This window comes from Macaca nemestrina, chromosome 10 (genome assembly GCF_043159975.1).
Source record: "Macaca nemestrina isolate mMacNem1 chromosome 10, mMacNem.hap1, whole genome shotgun sequence".
Taxonomy (NCBI): Eukaryota; Metazoa; Chordata; class Mammalia; order Primates; family Cercopithecidae; genus Macaca; species Macaca nemestrina.
The window spans coordinates 108,634,122-108,649,623 of NC_092134.1; the positions used below are offsets into that span (position 1 = coordinate 108,634,122).

At 34.6% G+C, this 15,502-nt stretch overlaps 1 protein-coding gene across 1 annotated transcript in view; it reads left to right on the plus strand.

The window, feature by feature from the left end:
• LOC105496893 (synaptotagmin 10) overlaps positions 1–15,502 on the plus strand; it is a 68,579-nt gene that overhangs the window by 3,661 nt on the left and 49,416 nt on the right. Inside the window, exon 2 of the mRNA XM_011767538.3 lies at positions 9,465–9,822. Coding sequence (XP_011765840.2) covers positions 9,465–9,822 — 358 coding nt within the window. The remainder of the gene's footprint in view (positions 1–9,464; positions 9,823–15,502) is intronic.

The following is a 15,502-nucleotide window of genomic DNA, read 5'->3' on the forward strand; positions in this document are numbered from 1 at the left end:
ACAAAATTCTTTTAAATTCATACGTGTGTTCTTCCGTTTCTTAGAGGTAGGGATAATAAGTAGGTATATGGCAAATAATTTTATTAAAGTACTTACCTGATAAGAAAAGGGATAGTTAAGTAAAATTTTAAGAATTACATCATAATTTCCCTCTAAGATCAAGGCATAGTGGGTCTACGATAAAGGTTTAAAATTAGTAGAGGGACTTCATAGTAGAGGGACAAACCAAATGACTACCCAATTAATTGAGTTATCATTTTTTTAATCACCATAACAGAGTTTTACACATCCTAGTGATTGTATAAAGAATTCCAGTTTACAAACATATTATCAGCAGAATTTTTCCCTTGAGACTTGTAGGTCTGTAAAAGAATAATAGAGCCACAGTGAATTCAAAATGATAGGCCCATTTGAAGAAGGATATATAAGAGGGTATTTTTCCTTCCTCCACATTGTCACTCCACTGCAGAGTGGCCAGCTTCTGCTATGTCTAGCCTCATTGTCACATGATCATCAATACACCTTGTGCTTGGTCTGATTTACTTCAAACGGAAATGGAGACCTATCTTCAAAACCAAAGAGGTCTCAGCAACATTTATTCTTCTTAATTCCCAGTATGTTAGCAGTATTGGCAGGAATTTCTTTTGGCTTTAACCTTTTCTTTTTCCTTTGTGACGAATTAAAAGCTGTATTTCCTTTTTCTATGAACTATGAGTCTCTGACATCTAATTCTCATGAGTGATTTTGTATACCAAGTTCAAATCACATTTAAAAAATTTTAAATTTTGGTTTTCTGAAAAAAATTGGTAATTGTTTGAGATGCACCTGCATTCATTTACAAGCTTTTTTAAATACAAAATTCCGGCAGAAAACAATCATTACCATAAATGTTTAATGTAATTTCCAATGTCAATTAAAATCATTTCTATTTTGAACATATGATTATATTCTTCCTGATCTACGTTTTATTCCACTAACGATGTACACATTAAGTCAATAGCATGTCAGCTCTTTGAGGGCAGGGACTTGTTAATTATTTTATCCTCAGTGCCTAGAAAAATCTGTGGTTCATACTAGCTACTTTATTTATTTATTTATTTGCTTATTATTTTTATTTTATTTTTTTTAAGACAGAGTTTCACTGTTGTTGCCCAGGCTGGAGTGCAATGGTGGGATCTCTGCTCATCACAACCTCCGTCTCCCAGGTTCAAGCGATTCTCCTGCCTCAGCCTCCCGAGTAGCTGGGATTATAGGCATGTGCCACCACACCCAGCTAATTTTGTGTTTTTAGTAGAGACGGGGGTTTTCTCCATACTGGCCAGGCTGGTCTCAAACTCCCAACCTCAGGTGATCCACCCGTCTCGGCGTCCCAAAGTGCTGAGATTACAGGCATGAGCCACCGCACCCAGCCCAATTAATATTTTTTAAATGAATGAATGCATCTTGGGATTTATTATCAAGAAACTTCAAATGTATTATTTGTAAAATAATGAGTCTGTCTTAATAACCTCCAAATCCCTTCTGCAACTAAATTGTATACATCTGTATTTTTGTGTCACCAGTGTCTAATATGCTATATAGACATACAGAATATTTAGTTTATGATAACAGCAGAAATTAGAGCATTTGAAACATTTAAAAGCTACAATTCAGTGAGCAATATACTCATGAAAAAGCAACTGAACTTGATATAGGTATCCATTGACTTTCTTCAGAGTGTGTTCAGGTGGAGCTATAATTCCATGGCAAATTTGTAAGTGTTGCATAAAGCGCTGGGTCTACAAGTTCTAGAATCTCTGTTCAATATATTCATGTATGGCAGTAAAAGGAAAGCATTGTTAGTGTGCTAAGTAGAAAGTGACAGGGGAAAAGTAACCATCTCATTATTCGGATTGCTGTTAATCATTCCAGTTGAAAGTGGGAATCATCATTTTGCAGATGTGAAAACCAAGGCAAAGAAATTTAACTTCCCTTCAAATCACAACTAGTTAGTGTTGGAGATAGGCTAAGAAACCAGGGCTTCTTAGATTTTAACCTAGGTTTAACGAAGAGTAGGAATAGGAAGAGGAGATTCTGGGGGCATCCTTGGCGCCAAAGGGCATTGGAAAAAATGTCTGTGAAGATAAGCTCTTATTATTATTATATCATTGGCTATAATTACTGGCTAATAAAATTTCTTAGTGTGCAATTATGACCCAAATCCGAAACATTTTTATTAGATTTTCTGTCATCCAAATATAACAAGCAGTGTTTTTCATTTTTCTTAACTTGACTATATGCACACATGTGTACTTCATTCTATGAGTAGGTGTTTACATATTCTTGGCCAAATACAATTGATTTGTGTCAACTGTAAAATCACATAAAAGGTTTTTAGTGTGTTTGAAATGCACAACTTTGAACTCATATAATCCCAAATATGGTTCCTTTCATATGTTTATAAATAAGTCTGTAGTGAAAACAGATATTAAATTACCAGTTACATTGTTTTTGTTAATTTGTAATTAGTAAAAATAACTCATTAAAATCTTGTGTACTGTATTTTCCTACCATATTTTGGTCAAGTTAAGTAATTAACAGTGTATACTGTTAAAAATTCAGTACTATGAGGCATTGGAGACAAAATATGACAAGGAAAAAGAGCTGAGAGTCACCCACTAAAAGATCTCAGAGCATCATTAGTATGAATGTATCAAAGAAACTGAACCTTCAGATAAGGAGTGTTACTATTGTAGGTCTTTCGTCTAACTTGCACAATGCCAGTTTCCTCTGTTGGTGGAACACCTAACACTGACCAAGCTTACAAACAGAGTTGCTGACTAAAGAGATGACTTCTTTTATTATTTTATAGGGTAATTTTCTTTTTCTTCATAATGTTAAATACATCCTAAGTAGTCACTGAAGCTATAAGAGCTGACATCAACATGCCTCACGTAGACTATCAAGGGAAAAAAGTGGAAGCTCTTATGGGTTTATTACCGGAAATTAATAAAAGTCTTTAACACCTTTGTTTCTTTATGGAATTCTGCTGTAATGGCCTTGGAGCCAGACGGGGGGAATCATCTTAAGGAGAATAGAAAGGAACTGATATTAATGACCTTTTTTTTACTTAGATGGACCTTGATGTATGTTATGATCTAGTATCTAATTTATTATTCCATTGTCGATTAGAAAACAGTCAGTTTTTAAAACCTTGTAAATGTCAATTTGTCCATACCACAAAATTGTCTTAATTAAAAAGGACTATTGTTTTCTCTTCAGTATTTATTAATTTTATTCCCTTAGTGATGTTTTAGTAGTCATGAATTTATAGGACTAGTGGACAAAACAATATTCACAAGCCTATCATTTCTAATCTGCTACAATATGAGCTGTTAATGTACCTGAGAAGTGGGGTTAGCATTATGCCTTTATTCAAGCAATGTTTATTGAGCACTTACGATGTGAAAGCCACTGTGCCAAGCATTAAATGTACTAGTGCCATCAATTAAATGTATGTGATGCTATGTGTGATGTTCAAGTTAATGTAAATATATAAGTAATATACAGTCACAAATTATAATTTACTCAATTATGAGCATATGTAAAGCTTTTTAATAAATTTAGATATTTGAATACCATATTTGGTACCATGTTTTATCAAATCGGAGATGCCTTTATTATAAGATGCACCATTATTTTATGTGGCACCAAGAAAGGAAAGAGAATGTTGCCAAATAAACTATGGCACAATGCTTTTTAATCACATGGGATTTTATTTTATATGTATAGAAATAACCTCTTTTAAAACTTAATTAGACTTTTAAAGAAGTCTTATATCACTCTGGCACAAATATAGAAGGAAAACATAAAATAAATACATACGTTAAAAGTGATTTTAAAACTAAAATTCTGAGTCTGATTCTTCTGAACGGCTTTTTGATTCAGAATTAATGATGCCCTTGCTTTTCCATACATTTCATATTCTATGCCATAAAAAGTGTTAATGATACATTTTTTTCTTAAAAGAATTCATAAAAGATATACAAGCCAATGGTACTGTGCTCTAAAGCTAACTGTGCAAATATGTGGGATGTTACCAGTATTTCTAAATACATCTGACTCACCACCTTCACCACACATTTCCAAAAAATTGACTTGTAAGGTTAAAGGATATGCTTCAGTATTTTCTCCAATATTCTCTTACGAGCCACTTGGACTTCTATAAATTTTGATGCTGATGTTTTTGCTTTAGCACATACACAAATAACGAAAATTATGACACAATTATTGCCTGGCTATTAGCTATTGTGACAAGCCATCAATACTAAGATAACATCCTGATTTCAAAAATGCAAAATGTATTAAAGTATTTATTTGATAATGGATTAAATATAGTATTAATATAATTTTTATCATTTATTGAAATTCAAGAGAAAAGCAAAGATCAATACATTTAAAATGGGCATTATAAGAGGCAACATGCAAGGATTGTTGGTGATTGATTGTATTATGTATTAGATTTATCGATGAGAAAGTGACTACTAGTTGCTTCCCAATATTCATCTCTTGCTTCTACTTCACAACAATAGGATCTCTTATTTTTTTTAAGAATATGGCAGCATAAAACATTTTAAAAGAACATTTTTCCGTCTCCTTCCAGTTTGGTATAGCCTCATGACTAAGTCCTGACCCTTGGGAAGTTAGCAGTGATGTGCACAACTTCAAATTTGTACTTTTAAAATGAAATGACATACCTTCACCTTCCCTTTTTCCATCTTCTTCTTCCATTTAGCTGCCTGAAATATTGTCATAGCCTTCCCTTTTTCTATCTTCTTCTTCCATCCAGCTGCCTGAAATATGGACATAGTACCTTGCCATTTTGGACGTTAAAGAGAAGCAAAGACCTTTTAATAGCAGAGCAAAAATGTAAAACCAGAATTCCAGGCACCTTGGAGGTGATAAATCTGCTGTGGCCTGTTTATGCTGGGACAGTCTCGTTTCACATGAAAGAGAAATAAACCATCTTGTTTCAGTCACTATTAATTTGGTCCCTTGTTATAGAAATCAGAAGCATGCCCTAATTATTATAATGGTAATATCAGATGTATAGTATAAATAAATTAACTTCAGAGATAATCCCAAAATTTCATCTTTGACTAAGAGTTGCTGATTTGAGTTTTATTGCCCCTCTTTCTCTGTGAAATGGTGCCATAAGCAAACATGTAGTGTGGTCAGGCAACAACGGGGAGCAGGAAAGAAACAAAAGGCTTGGAATATCGATGAACTAAATTATATTAATTTCTGATTAATGATTGGAAATCACATTTTTGTACATTTTGAAAAGTTAAAAATGAACTAGAATTTCAAACTTTTTAAAAAGATACAGAGAGACACAGAGAAGAGTATCAATTCAAGCAGTGGTAATTGGATTTGAGAACGGGACACTTGGCCTGTGCTTTTCTGCATGATCATAGTTAGCTGTATGGGTAGTAGGTAATTGGACCCAGCAGTATTTTTAAGTCTCAGTGGACAAGATCATGCAAATGTTATGGCCTGGTTTTACAGACTTTAGCAAAGTTGTGCCATACTAAAAGTTTCTGAGGAAGTCGCATTTTAGAAGTTCCCTGTATTGGGGGGAGGGGGGAGGGGGGAGGGATTGCATTGGGAGTTATACCTGATGTAAATGACGAGTTGATGGGTGCAGCACACCAACATGGCACAAGTATACATATGTAACAAACCTGCACGTTATGCACATGTACCCTACAACTTAAAGTATAATAATAATAAATAAATTTTAAAAATAAATAAATAAATAAAAATAAAAATAAAAAAGATGTTCCCTGTATTTTCTGATGACAGTGATCTTTTTCTCAGTTTTTCCTAACTGTGTCACTTGATTTTGGGATATTAAGACATGATAAAAGAGTAAAATGTTTCTAACTAAAATTAGTTAGAGATATATAGTCAGACAGACCGACAGACATATGGACAGACAGTGGCAGAATAATGTTTATGCATATGTATGTAATCAAACCAGAGTCTGAGCAATTTTAAACCTAATTATCTCAGAGCCTAATCTAATTTCTGTATATTTCATTAACTCTTAATCTTTCCAGATATAATAGGATGAATGTTATGTAATGGATTCTTTTGAATTATCTGGAGACATGAAAATTAGAGCTAGAGAGCCTAGTCACCAAGTTTGCCCATTGGAATGGGTAACTTGAAAGTCCATGTAGAAAAGCCAGGACATTCATATTCATCTCCCTGGCCTCCTGGTGATTGGCCACCTTCCTCCAGTGATCTTCTCTAGTCTACCTTACCTCTTTTATTTTATGATCATACTCAAACCCTTGTCATTATGGTGAACGATACTACCATAGCATTGTAAATCCAAATATTTCAATCCCCAACCAAAATCTCCTATGAGTTCATCTTTCTCATTTAGAAACTCCAGTCTATTAACTTTCCTATTTATCTCTGAATTTTCTTTCAATAAATATGGCATCCTACTCATGATGCATCATTTTATCTGTCCAATACACTCTCTCCTTTGTGGTCTATCACACTCTTCTGGAAAAACAAACAAACCAAAAACCTCATCCATGGATGAATTTATTTGTCTCTCTGCCCCTACACCAAAGCTGCTGAATGTTTAGAAGATTTTAAAACCAGGCAGACTAGCATCACTTTATTAGTCTCTAATTTCGAAAGAAATGTATATTCTGACCAGGCATCGGATGTTTTCCTATTCAATTTTCTCCTATTCTCTATAGTTCCTATTTCAAATTGTTGTCACGCTCTTCAGATATCCCAAACTATTCCCAAATATTCCAACATAATTGGCAGTTAACCCTAACTCCTCCTTTGGAGAGAAAAATACTAGTTATAAACAAGAATTCACTTGACTTCCTGCCTCCAGACCTATAACCTTACTGGCATCCAGAACAATTCTCTTTCTTACAAAGAAAGAAGCAATCCAATTCTTTGATCTTTGCTTCAGATCTCATCCATTGTCACCTTTTATGGGACTTAACTCTTAATTATTCTGCTTAATTGCCTATCCTTTCTTGTCCACTGATTCCTTCTCATTATTCTGAAGCATGGTGAGGTATTGCACATTGGAATAAAAACACCTTCATCAACTCTGTGCTGCTGTAGTTATTGCTCCCTCTCTCTCCTCCTTTCCTAGGTATAATTTCTTGAAGGAATTATCTACTCTCACAGAGTCCACTTCCACACTGCCAGTCACTTCCTTTTTTTTTTTTTTTTTTTTTTTTTTTTTGAGACGGAGTTTGCTCTGTGGCCCAGGCTGGAGAGCAGCGGCGCAATCTCGGCTCACTGCAAGCTCCGCCCTCTGGGTTCTCCTGCCTCAGCCTCCCGAGTAGCCTCAGCCTCCCGAATAGGTGGGACTACAGGCACCTGCCACCATGCCCGGCTAATTTTTTGTGTTTTTGGTAGAATCGGGATTTCAGCGCGGTAACCAGGATGGTCTCGATCCCCTGACCTCGTGATCCGCCCGTCTCGGCCTCCCAAAGTGCTGGGATTACAGGCGGGAGCCACCACGCCCGGCCGCCAGTCATTTCTTAATCCAGAGTAATCTGATTAACACAACGTCTGCTTCACTGGTCTCATAGAATTCACTAAAGATATACTTGTTAAAGTTAATGGTCACTTCTCAACTCTTGTTTTAATTGAACTTATTTTAATGATCTACACTATCATTTCTTAAAATATTCTCCTAGCTTCTGTGAAAACCGACTGACCTGATTTTTTTCCATATCTTTCTTTCTCCTTTCCCCCATTCTTCTGTACAGGTTTCTTATTCCTTAAAACTCTCTTTCTTTGAATATTGGTGTACTCAGAATTCTGTTAAAGAGCATTTATCTTCTACGGATTCAGATCCCACTACTTAAGGAAGTTAAATTAGTTGCAATTTATTTAACTTGCATTTATGCATGACCAATAGCCTACTCAAAATTTCTACTTGCATGACTGTAAGTACTTCAAACTCAATACAACCAAAATTGAAGTCATTGTGTTCCTTACTTCATCATCCCAGTGAGTCACATTCTTGTCCTTTTTAATCTTCACACTCCTTCACTAGGGCTTTGATTTTCTCTGGAATCTTTTCTTTCCCATTTCAGCAACCCTGGTTCAGAACCACTACAGTCTCTCACAAGGATAGCTGTTGTAATCTATTAACTAGTATTTCCTCTTCCAGTCTTGCCTTCACTTCTGTCTTCTTCTTAGCCAAAATGTTAGTTCTGAAATGCAAATTTTCATTTCAACACCTCGATTTAAAATGTTTCTGGGACCCCTCATTTTTCTTTGAATTAAATGTGTATTCCATGTCATAGTTAAATGAATCACAAATATGAAAATGTCTTTAAAAATTTTTGTTGACTTTATAAATTTTCCTAGATCCTCACTCAATCTTTTGATAGGTTCGTTTTATTTTGTTAAACAAGGCTTGTTATTGGGGGAAAAAATATGTCACAAAGAATGCCTTATGCACTTGATTTCATTTTTAATACTATTAATGATTAGTCATAATTGCTATGGCAAGCAATGCAAAACATAAATAAAAGACAATAAGCTTGCTTACATAATTTTAGTTTTATTTTTCAGGATAAAATTCTACTTAATCTAACTTCTTGCACTGTTTTCTATTAAGCGGAATTCCCTTTCCCCCATGCCTTATGTCTCTGGATGCAAGAAGCTACAAGATTGTAATTATGATGGAATTTTGACCAACCCCCATCCTTAAGAAATGATATATCAATTTCCCCTTCTTTGAGGAAAAAGCTTGACATCTTCAAGAAATGAAAATTTTCTGCTTCTCTATATTGCAAAATGTACAGGGTCAAGTCCCCATGGAGAATGCCTGCACTAGTCCTGTGGGCCCATTTCCTGGTTCATAGATGACACCTTCTTGCTATGTCCTCACATGGTGGAGGGGCAAAAGAGCTCCCTTAGCCTACTTTATAAGGACACTAATCCTACTCATGAAGACTTCCCCCGCTACCTAATGTCCTCCCTAGAGGTCCCACCTCCTAATACTATGGCCTTGGGGATTAGGATGTCAGCATATGAATTTTGGGGATGATACAAAAATTCAGACCAGAGCAAAATTCATTGATTAATTTAGGACTCAAGAAATTAAGAGAAATTAGGAACAAAAATAATACAAAATTATCAGAAAGAATCAATGGAGTTTGCAAAATCTTGGATACACATACATCATAATTTTCCTGTATATAATTAGAATTTTTACTGGGGTGGAACTTTTCAATTATCTCCTTTGAGAATTTCCAGGAATGATTATTAACTTTTTCTTCCTACAAAGATAAATTAAAATTGAGTTTTTGAAACTCTAACTCAGGAAATAATAACAATTATGATGTAAAATTTTCTTTTCATTTCTGCTTTTTAATGTACAATATTAATTAATCATTTTTACATTATAATTTTTCCAGATATTTCAGTCAGCCTGTTAGCAGTCGTTGTCAGCTTTTGTGGACTGGCCTTGTTGGTTGTCTCACTTTTTGTCTTCTGGAAGCTGTGTTGGCCATGCTGGAAAAGCAAACCTGTGACTTCCAACGTCACTACCCTTCCACAGAGCATTTCAAGTGCTCCTACTGAAGTTTTTGAGACTGAAGAGAAAGAAGAAATTAAGGAAAATGAAAAGCCAGCCGTAAAAGCTATTGAGCCTGCAATAAAAATCAGCCACACTTCCCCTGACATTCCAGCAGAAGTCCAAACTGCTTTAAAAGAACATTTAATTAAACATGCACGTGTGCAAAGACAAATTACTGAGCCTACGTCATCATCTCGGTAAGGAAAGATTAAATATATAAAACTGGTGTGTGTGTGTGTGTGTGTGTGTGTGTGTGTGTGTGTGTGTGTGTGTACGAAATTTCATAAGAGAGAAAAACTTTAGTTGGAAGAAAAGAGAAACAGGAGAAATGGGAAAGACATAGGAAATAGATAAATAAAGAGAGAAAGGGTAGGACAGAGTACATACGGGCAGAAAGAGAGAAACTAAGGACAAAGAAGCCAAATAGGGAGCAGGACTATGAGAGGGGCTTAGCAGACTGTGAGGTTTCAGTAAAATCGTGTAACTACAGATTATTGTTAAACTTTCTCCTTTGAAATATCATCAGTTGATAGCTGCTACTTGTGGTCTTTCAACTTAATTTAATTCAACCAATAAATATTAAGAAAGCCATTTGAAATGCATATCATGGAGGCTCTATACAATCAGGAATCATCTAGAATTTCACAATCACAACTAACAGATTCATATTTAGTCTGCAGCTATTTAACACATATACCAAAAACATGAAACTTCATTGTGTGTTTGAGCTCATGTAGACCAGATTCTTAACTGGGCAAAGTATAAGTTCCACAAGAAGCCAAATATCATGGGCATATGGAGGAGTGTACATAAAAGGGAGGAAGAAGAGGACTTCCTTAAGGAAATACATTTTAACTCAGCCTGAGAAAATCAACAAAACTTTGTTGGAATTAATTCACCACAGTATATTCTAACTGTATTAACTGTACAGGAAAAAATGATTCTTGTAAAGAGGCATTTTTTTCTGCTAAGTATAGGCATCAATTCTTAAAACAAATTGCATGAGAGCAGTTTTTCTCGGGTTGCCAAAACTAGCAACTAGTTTTATTCCAGGGTAGGGTAAAATCAATGATCTCTTATTGAGAGGAAACTGCTATTTCCTGCAAACTGATTGACTTCCTAACCTTACCTTTTTATCTCTCTAAAGTGAAGGTGCATCCATGTTTTCCAACATGGTAATACTTTGTGGGCTTCGAAATCTATCAAATTGAAAAACTGGGACATATTGGCTACTAGAATTGAAAGGCTGTTCAATATGTATTATGTGTAAATAAGAGAATTGTATCTACAAATAAATCCACTTCTTACTCAAATGTATTCTAGAGGGATAAGAATAATTGTTCCCTTTGAGATAAGGAACTTTGGGATAAGGAGGATGGATGGAGGTGTCCTTTTCATGTTACACTTTTCTGTGCTACTTAAATTTTATAACTAAGGAATGCCTCATATTTTGTTTTTATTTTGACAAGTTTTCCTGAGCAATGATATTTAGGCTCATTTTAAATTTTCTTATTTATGATTTTTGTGTAATGTAACCCAATAAATATCCATGTTAACTTTTATTATATATTTATTGAACTATATATATATTTATTGAATTATATATATATTTATTGAACTATAAAATAATTGTCCAATAAACCACTTTTTTTTACATGTTTTACAAATAGGGGAAAAATGTCTTTGGGAGGAACTTCCTTTTTTCCAAGACATTGATCTCACTATACTTATAGGGGAAAACCTCTGTAAAATTACCTGATGTATTTACTTGATTATCACTACCGTCCCTGAAAACTTTGGCCAAATATGATATTTTGTAGCAACGAAGACTTAAGACACTCAGAAATTTCAGGGTAAAAATCTTCAATTAATCTGCAAAACATTTTAAAAATACCAACCCCTGTGAATATATATTAGCTTAGCATTCAGAATTATTCAACTCTTTAGCTGATATGTACAGATTATATAAAGATACTCAATGAAGACAAATTCAGGTAATCAGTGTTTCTTTGGAACCTCAGAAAAACAAAATACTGTCTCCAAAATATTTTCTGTTGAGTATAAAGAGACCACTTGTCTGATTATCCCTAGCTAGAGGAGAATGAAAACACGTGAGTGAAGGCTTCATTTTGCTAGCTATGGATTTCTCAGTAATTATGTGAAATTGAACAACTCAGAAAAACATAAAAATTTCAACCTTAAAATCATAAAAATTAGATTGTATATATCTGATATTTTCTAAGAGGAAAAACTGCAACACGCATTCAGAGTTTTGCTAGAAATTTGATATCATTTCACCTGCCTCTGACTTTCATTGTTCATATGGGTGATTGGGGAAAGAAGAAGAAGAAAAGAATTTTGAGCACTTGAAATTTTGTCACTATGCCAAGGCACCCTTCCTGATAATCCTTCCCCAACCTGCATGAAGAAAGTATTATTAATTATCCCCATTACATGTGAGTTAAATGAAACCCAGAGAGATTTAAAAAGTTGCCTGAAGTCATGAAGCTGGGAAGAGTAAAAATTCAAATTTATCCAGATGGAAGAACACAAATTAAGCATAAATGCCACAGGGATGTAGTTTTCCTGCAATTAAATATGTTGGTTACAAAGTATGCTTAGGACAGGTAGTTGGGAGGTTGGAGAAAAGCATCTTCCTGTTTATCCTACTCAATTAAAAATCTGGAATTTTATATGATTATCATGAATGACTAGAGTCATGATTTGAATCTGTTTAGCCTTGGGATGAATTCCTTGCAGAAAACATGATTATTTCTAGTTCTCAAAACCCTCATCTACATTAATTACTTAATCATACTAGAAATTACCTTTATAGAGAGAGGAAGAGGAAATTGCTGAGTTCATTATGTAGTCCACATGAACACGGAGATCGAGGGTACATTATGAGTCAAATTATTCTGCTCATATGCCAACTTTTCACTGAGATGTAGCAAAATCAAACCTACATGCACAGGCACACACACACACACACACCACACACACACACACAGACACACACAGATGCGCGCACACACACACACTGAATTTAACTTTAATAATTGGTTTCCTCACCTTATTAGTATGTCACAGCTCCAGTCTGTGGGACTCCTTTTAATTTGGCTCAGACATCATAGTCTTTCAAGTTTTACTTGTCTCTATATTTAAATAGCATCCTGATGGGCCTAGAAGTTAGCAGCATCGCTAGAAACACACATTTCTCAAATTCTCGTCTCCCTTTTCAAATACCTGGACATTTTGCCCTATCAGCCTGCCAGGCAACCAAACAACCCAGCTGGCATTTATGTATTTCTTCATTACTAATATTCTTTAAGCGTCATCTTGATTGATTGTTTATGCATCCAATAACCTTATTCAACATATATTTAATCCTGGGTATAGTCAATGTATCCTACTCCTTCCACTCTGAAAACTCTAAGGATCTGTGACCACTTCTGTAAATTTATAATATAATGTGGAGACAATACATACAATACCAATATAAGGAATTACAAATGCCAGCTATGTGATGGAGAATGTGGAATTCAGGACATTGAAACATTATTTCCAGCTAAGGCATGGAGAAGAGCCATTAAGCTGAGTCGAAGGAAACTGGAAATTCATGTAAGTGGCAATTGGGAAAGGATGTGCATCCTAGATAGAAACATATTATGTGAAAAATCATAGAGTAGGAAGTTTTGCTAAGAAAACAGCAGGTAAGGTACTCTGATCAAAAAATAGAGTAAAGTGAAGGAATAATGGACGATAAAATCAGCTGAAATTGAAATATAGTGAAACCTTGAAATCATGGCCAACATGTTCAGAGTCTCTCTTGTCAAAAAGTATTTGTAGCAGAGGAGTTCTATGCATAAGTGTTATGTTTTAGGAAAATTCACCTGGCAACATTTTATAACACAGACTATAGGAGAAGATATCTATTTTGTAATTACTTTTTATTATGTTCAAGCGTAATAAAAATCAGGAAATAGAAAACAACAACAACAAAAAAGAAACGTTAAGAAAATTTGTAAAGGAAAATCTAAGATCCCTTGTAAAAAAACATTAAGTGGCAATTCAGTAATTCCATGTCTAGTCCAAATCTTTTAAAAGTCATTCAAGGCTGTTATACTATGATTATACCAAGCTACCATTAGCATTTTGGTTCTATATACCCCCACATATAGAGTTGTATGCTGCTTTCTTAGGCAGAAAATCTGCCGTATTCACTTCTATATTGCTTTTTGATGCCTTAACAAAACACTGTAGGAGCTCAAAGTGAACTTACTGAATTAAAAGAATCAATAAATGAATTCAATGACCTCATCTTGTTTATCCCATTGATCTTCCATGGTTGCTCACTAGAAGGGTGCTTGGTCTTTTTACCATCCTCCTAAAGACCTGACTCTCTTTGCCTGTGTGCTTTTGTTCATGCTGCTTTCCTTGTGTGGAGTAACAACCTCGTTTTTATGTACTATAAGATTTTTAAGGAAAATGCATCTGAGAGTCCAACTTTATCTGCCCAATTATTAACTATTATCCTTTATTATTTAAAGCTGTTATTGCTATATTAAATAACAAATTGCTATATTAAAACAGCAATGCTGTTAAAACTGTAATTGCTAATTACAACCTAGCAATTATTTTGTGTCTTAATATTGAGCTCCAGCTGTTTCCAAACGAGATGCTAAATTTTCAGAGAACAAGGGTGTATAACCTACTTTTATGCCCTCCTAATTTCCACCAATGTGTAGGTATATAATGTCAATTGAATGCTTTTGATTGATTGATCATCTTCCACTTATTTTGCCTTTTTAAATACATCGTCTTTAAAAGCCACACCAGCTGATGAGTGGTGAGATACACTGTGTTCATATTAGAAAGAGGTTAATGATAGTATTCTCACAGGGATGAGTATGAGAATCAATTTTATGTGCATTTATTAATGGTGTAAAGACAAGGTGAATAGTAACTGGCAAAATAATGTATTGAGGATGAGGAATTATGTAGATTTATGACCTTTAGGACTCTAAGTACCTATTGAAAATAATTAGGAACTGTAATAGCAGAAACAATTGAGCATGAAACAAAAGCAGGAAAATGTACATGGGAAGAAATCACTGACTTATATGTGCTGATAAATTTACAATATTTACAATTAGCTATGGTTGATTAGAAGAGTAATGCTTAAAATCATCATGCATAGTATCCAAAAGAATGCTTAATGTACATTATTATAAGAAAAATGAAAAATTATTTAAAAATACATAAAATGAGATTCCATAGTTAACTTTACTGTAAGAATGTTTTTTAAAAATTGAATTTCTCTGAAAAGATAGCTAAAATTGAAATTATCTATGCTAAAACACTGTAAGGAATGAAAAATGAGATATTACAAAAAGGAGGAGTTTAAAAGATGTATGGCTAGCTAGGGTATCAAGTAGCAACACTTCCCCAGAACAATGGAAAGACTTGAGATCTGTCTCCCCGAAATAGAAGTTCATAAAACATGCTTTGCAGGAACTTGAGGTGGTTAAATAATCCCCTTCATGAAAGAAATGTATTAGGTGTACACCCTTGTTTCTTTTCTGAAAAGAGATGACTCTTTGAACTAAAGCCAGAGTCACAACCTTAACAAAATGATTGAAATTTGAAGTTTGTTTTCTGGCACTTATAAATATTGTCTTATACACAAACACTGATTCGGTTCTTTTTTGCTGTTGTTGTTGTTGTTGTTGTTTTGATACAGGGTCTCACTTTGTTGCCTAGGAGTGCAGTGGCATGATCATAGCTCTCTGCAGCCTTGAGCTGCTAGTTCAAGTGATCCTCCTGCCTCAGCCTCCCAAGTTGCCAGGACTACAGGCACGCACCAGCAGGTCTGGC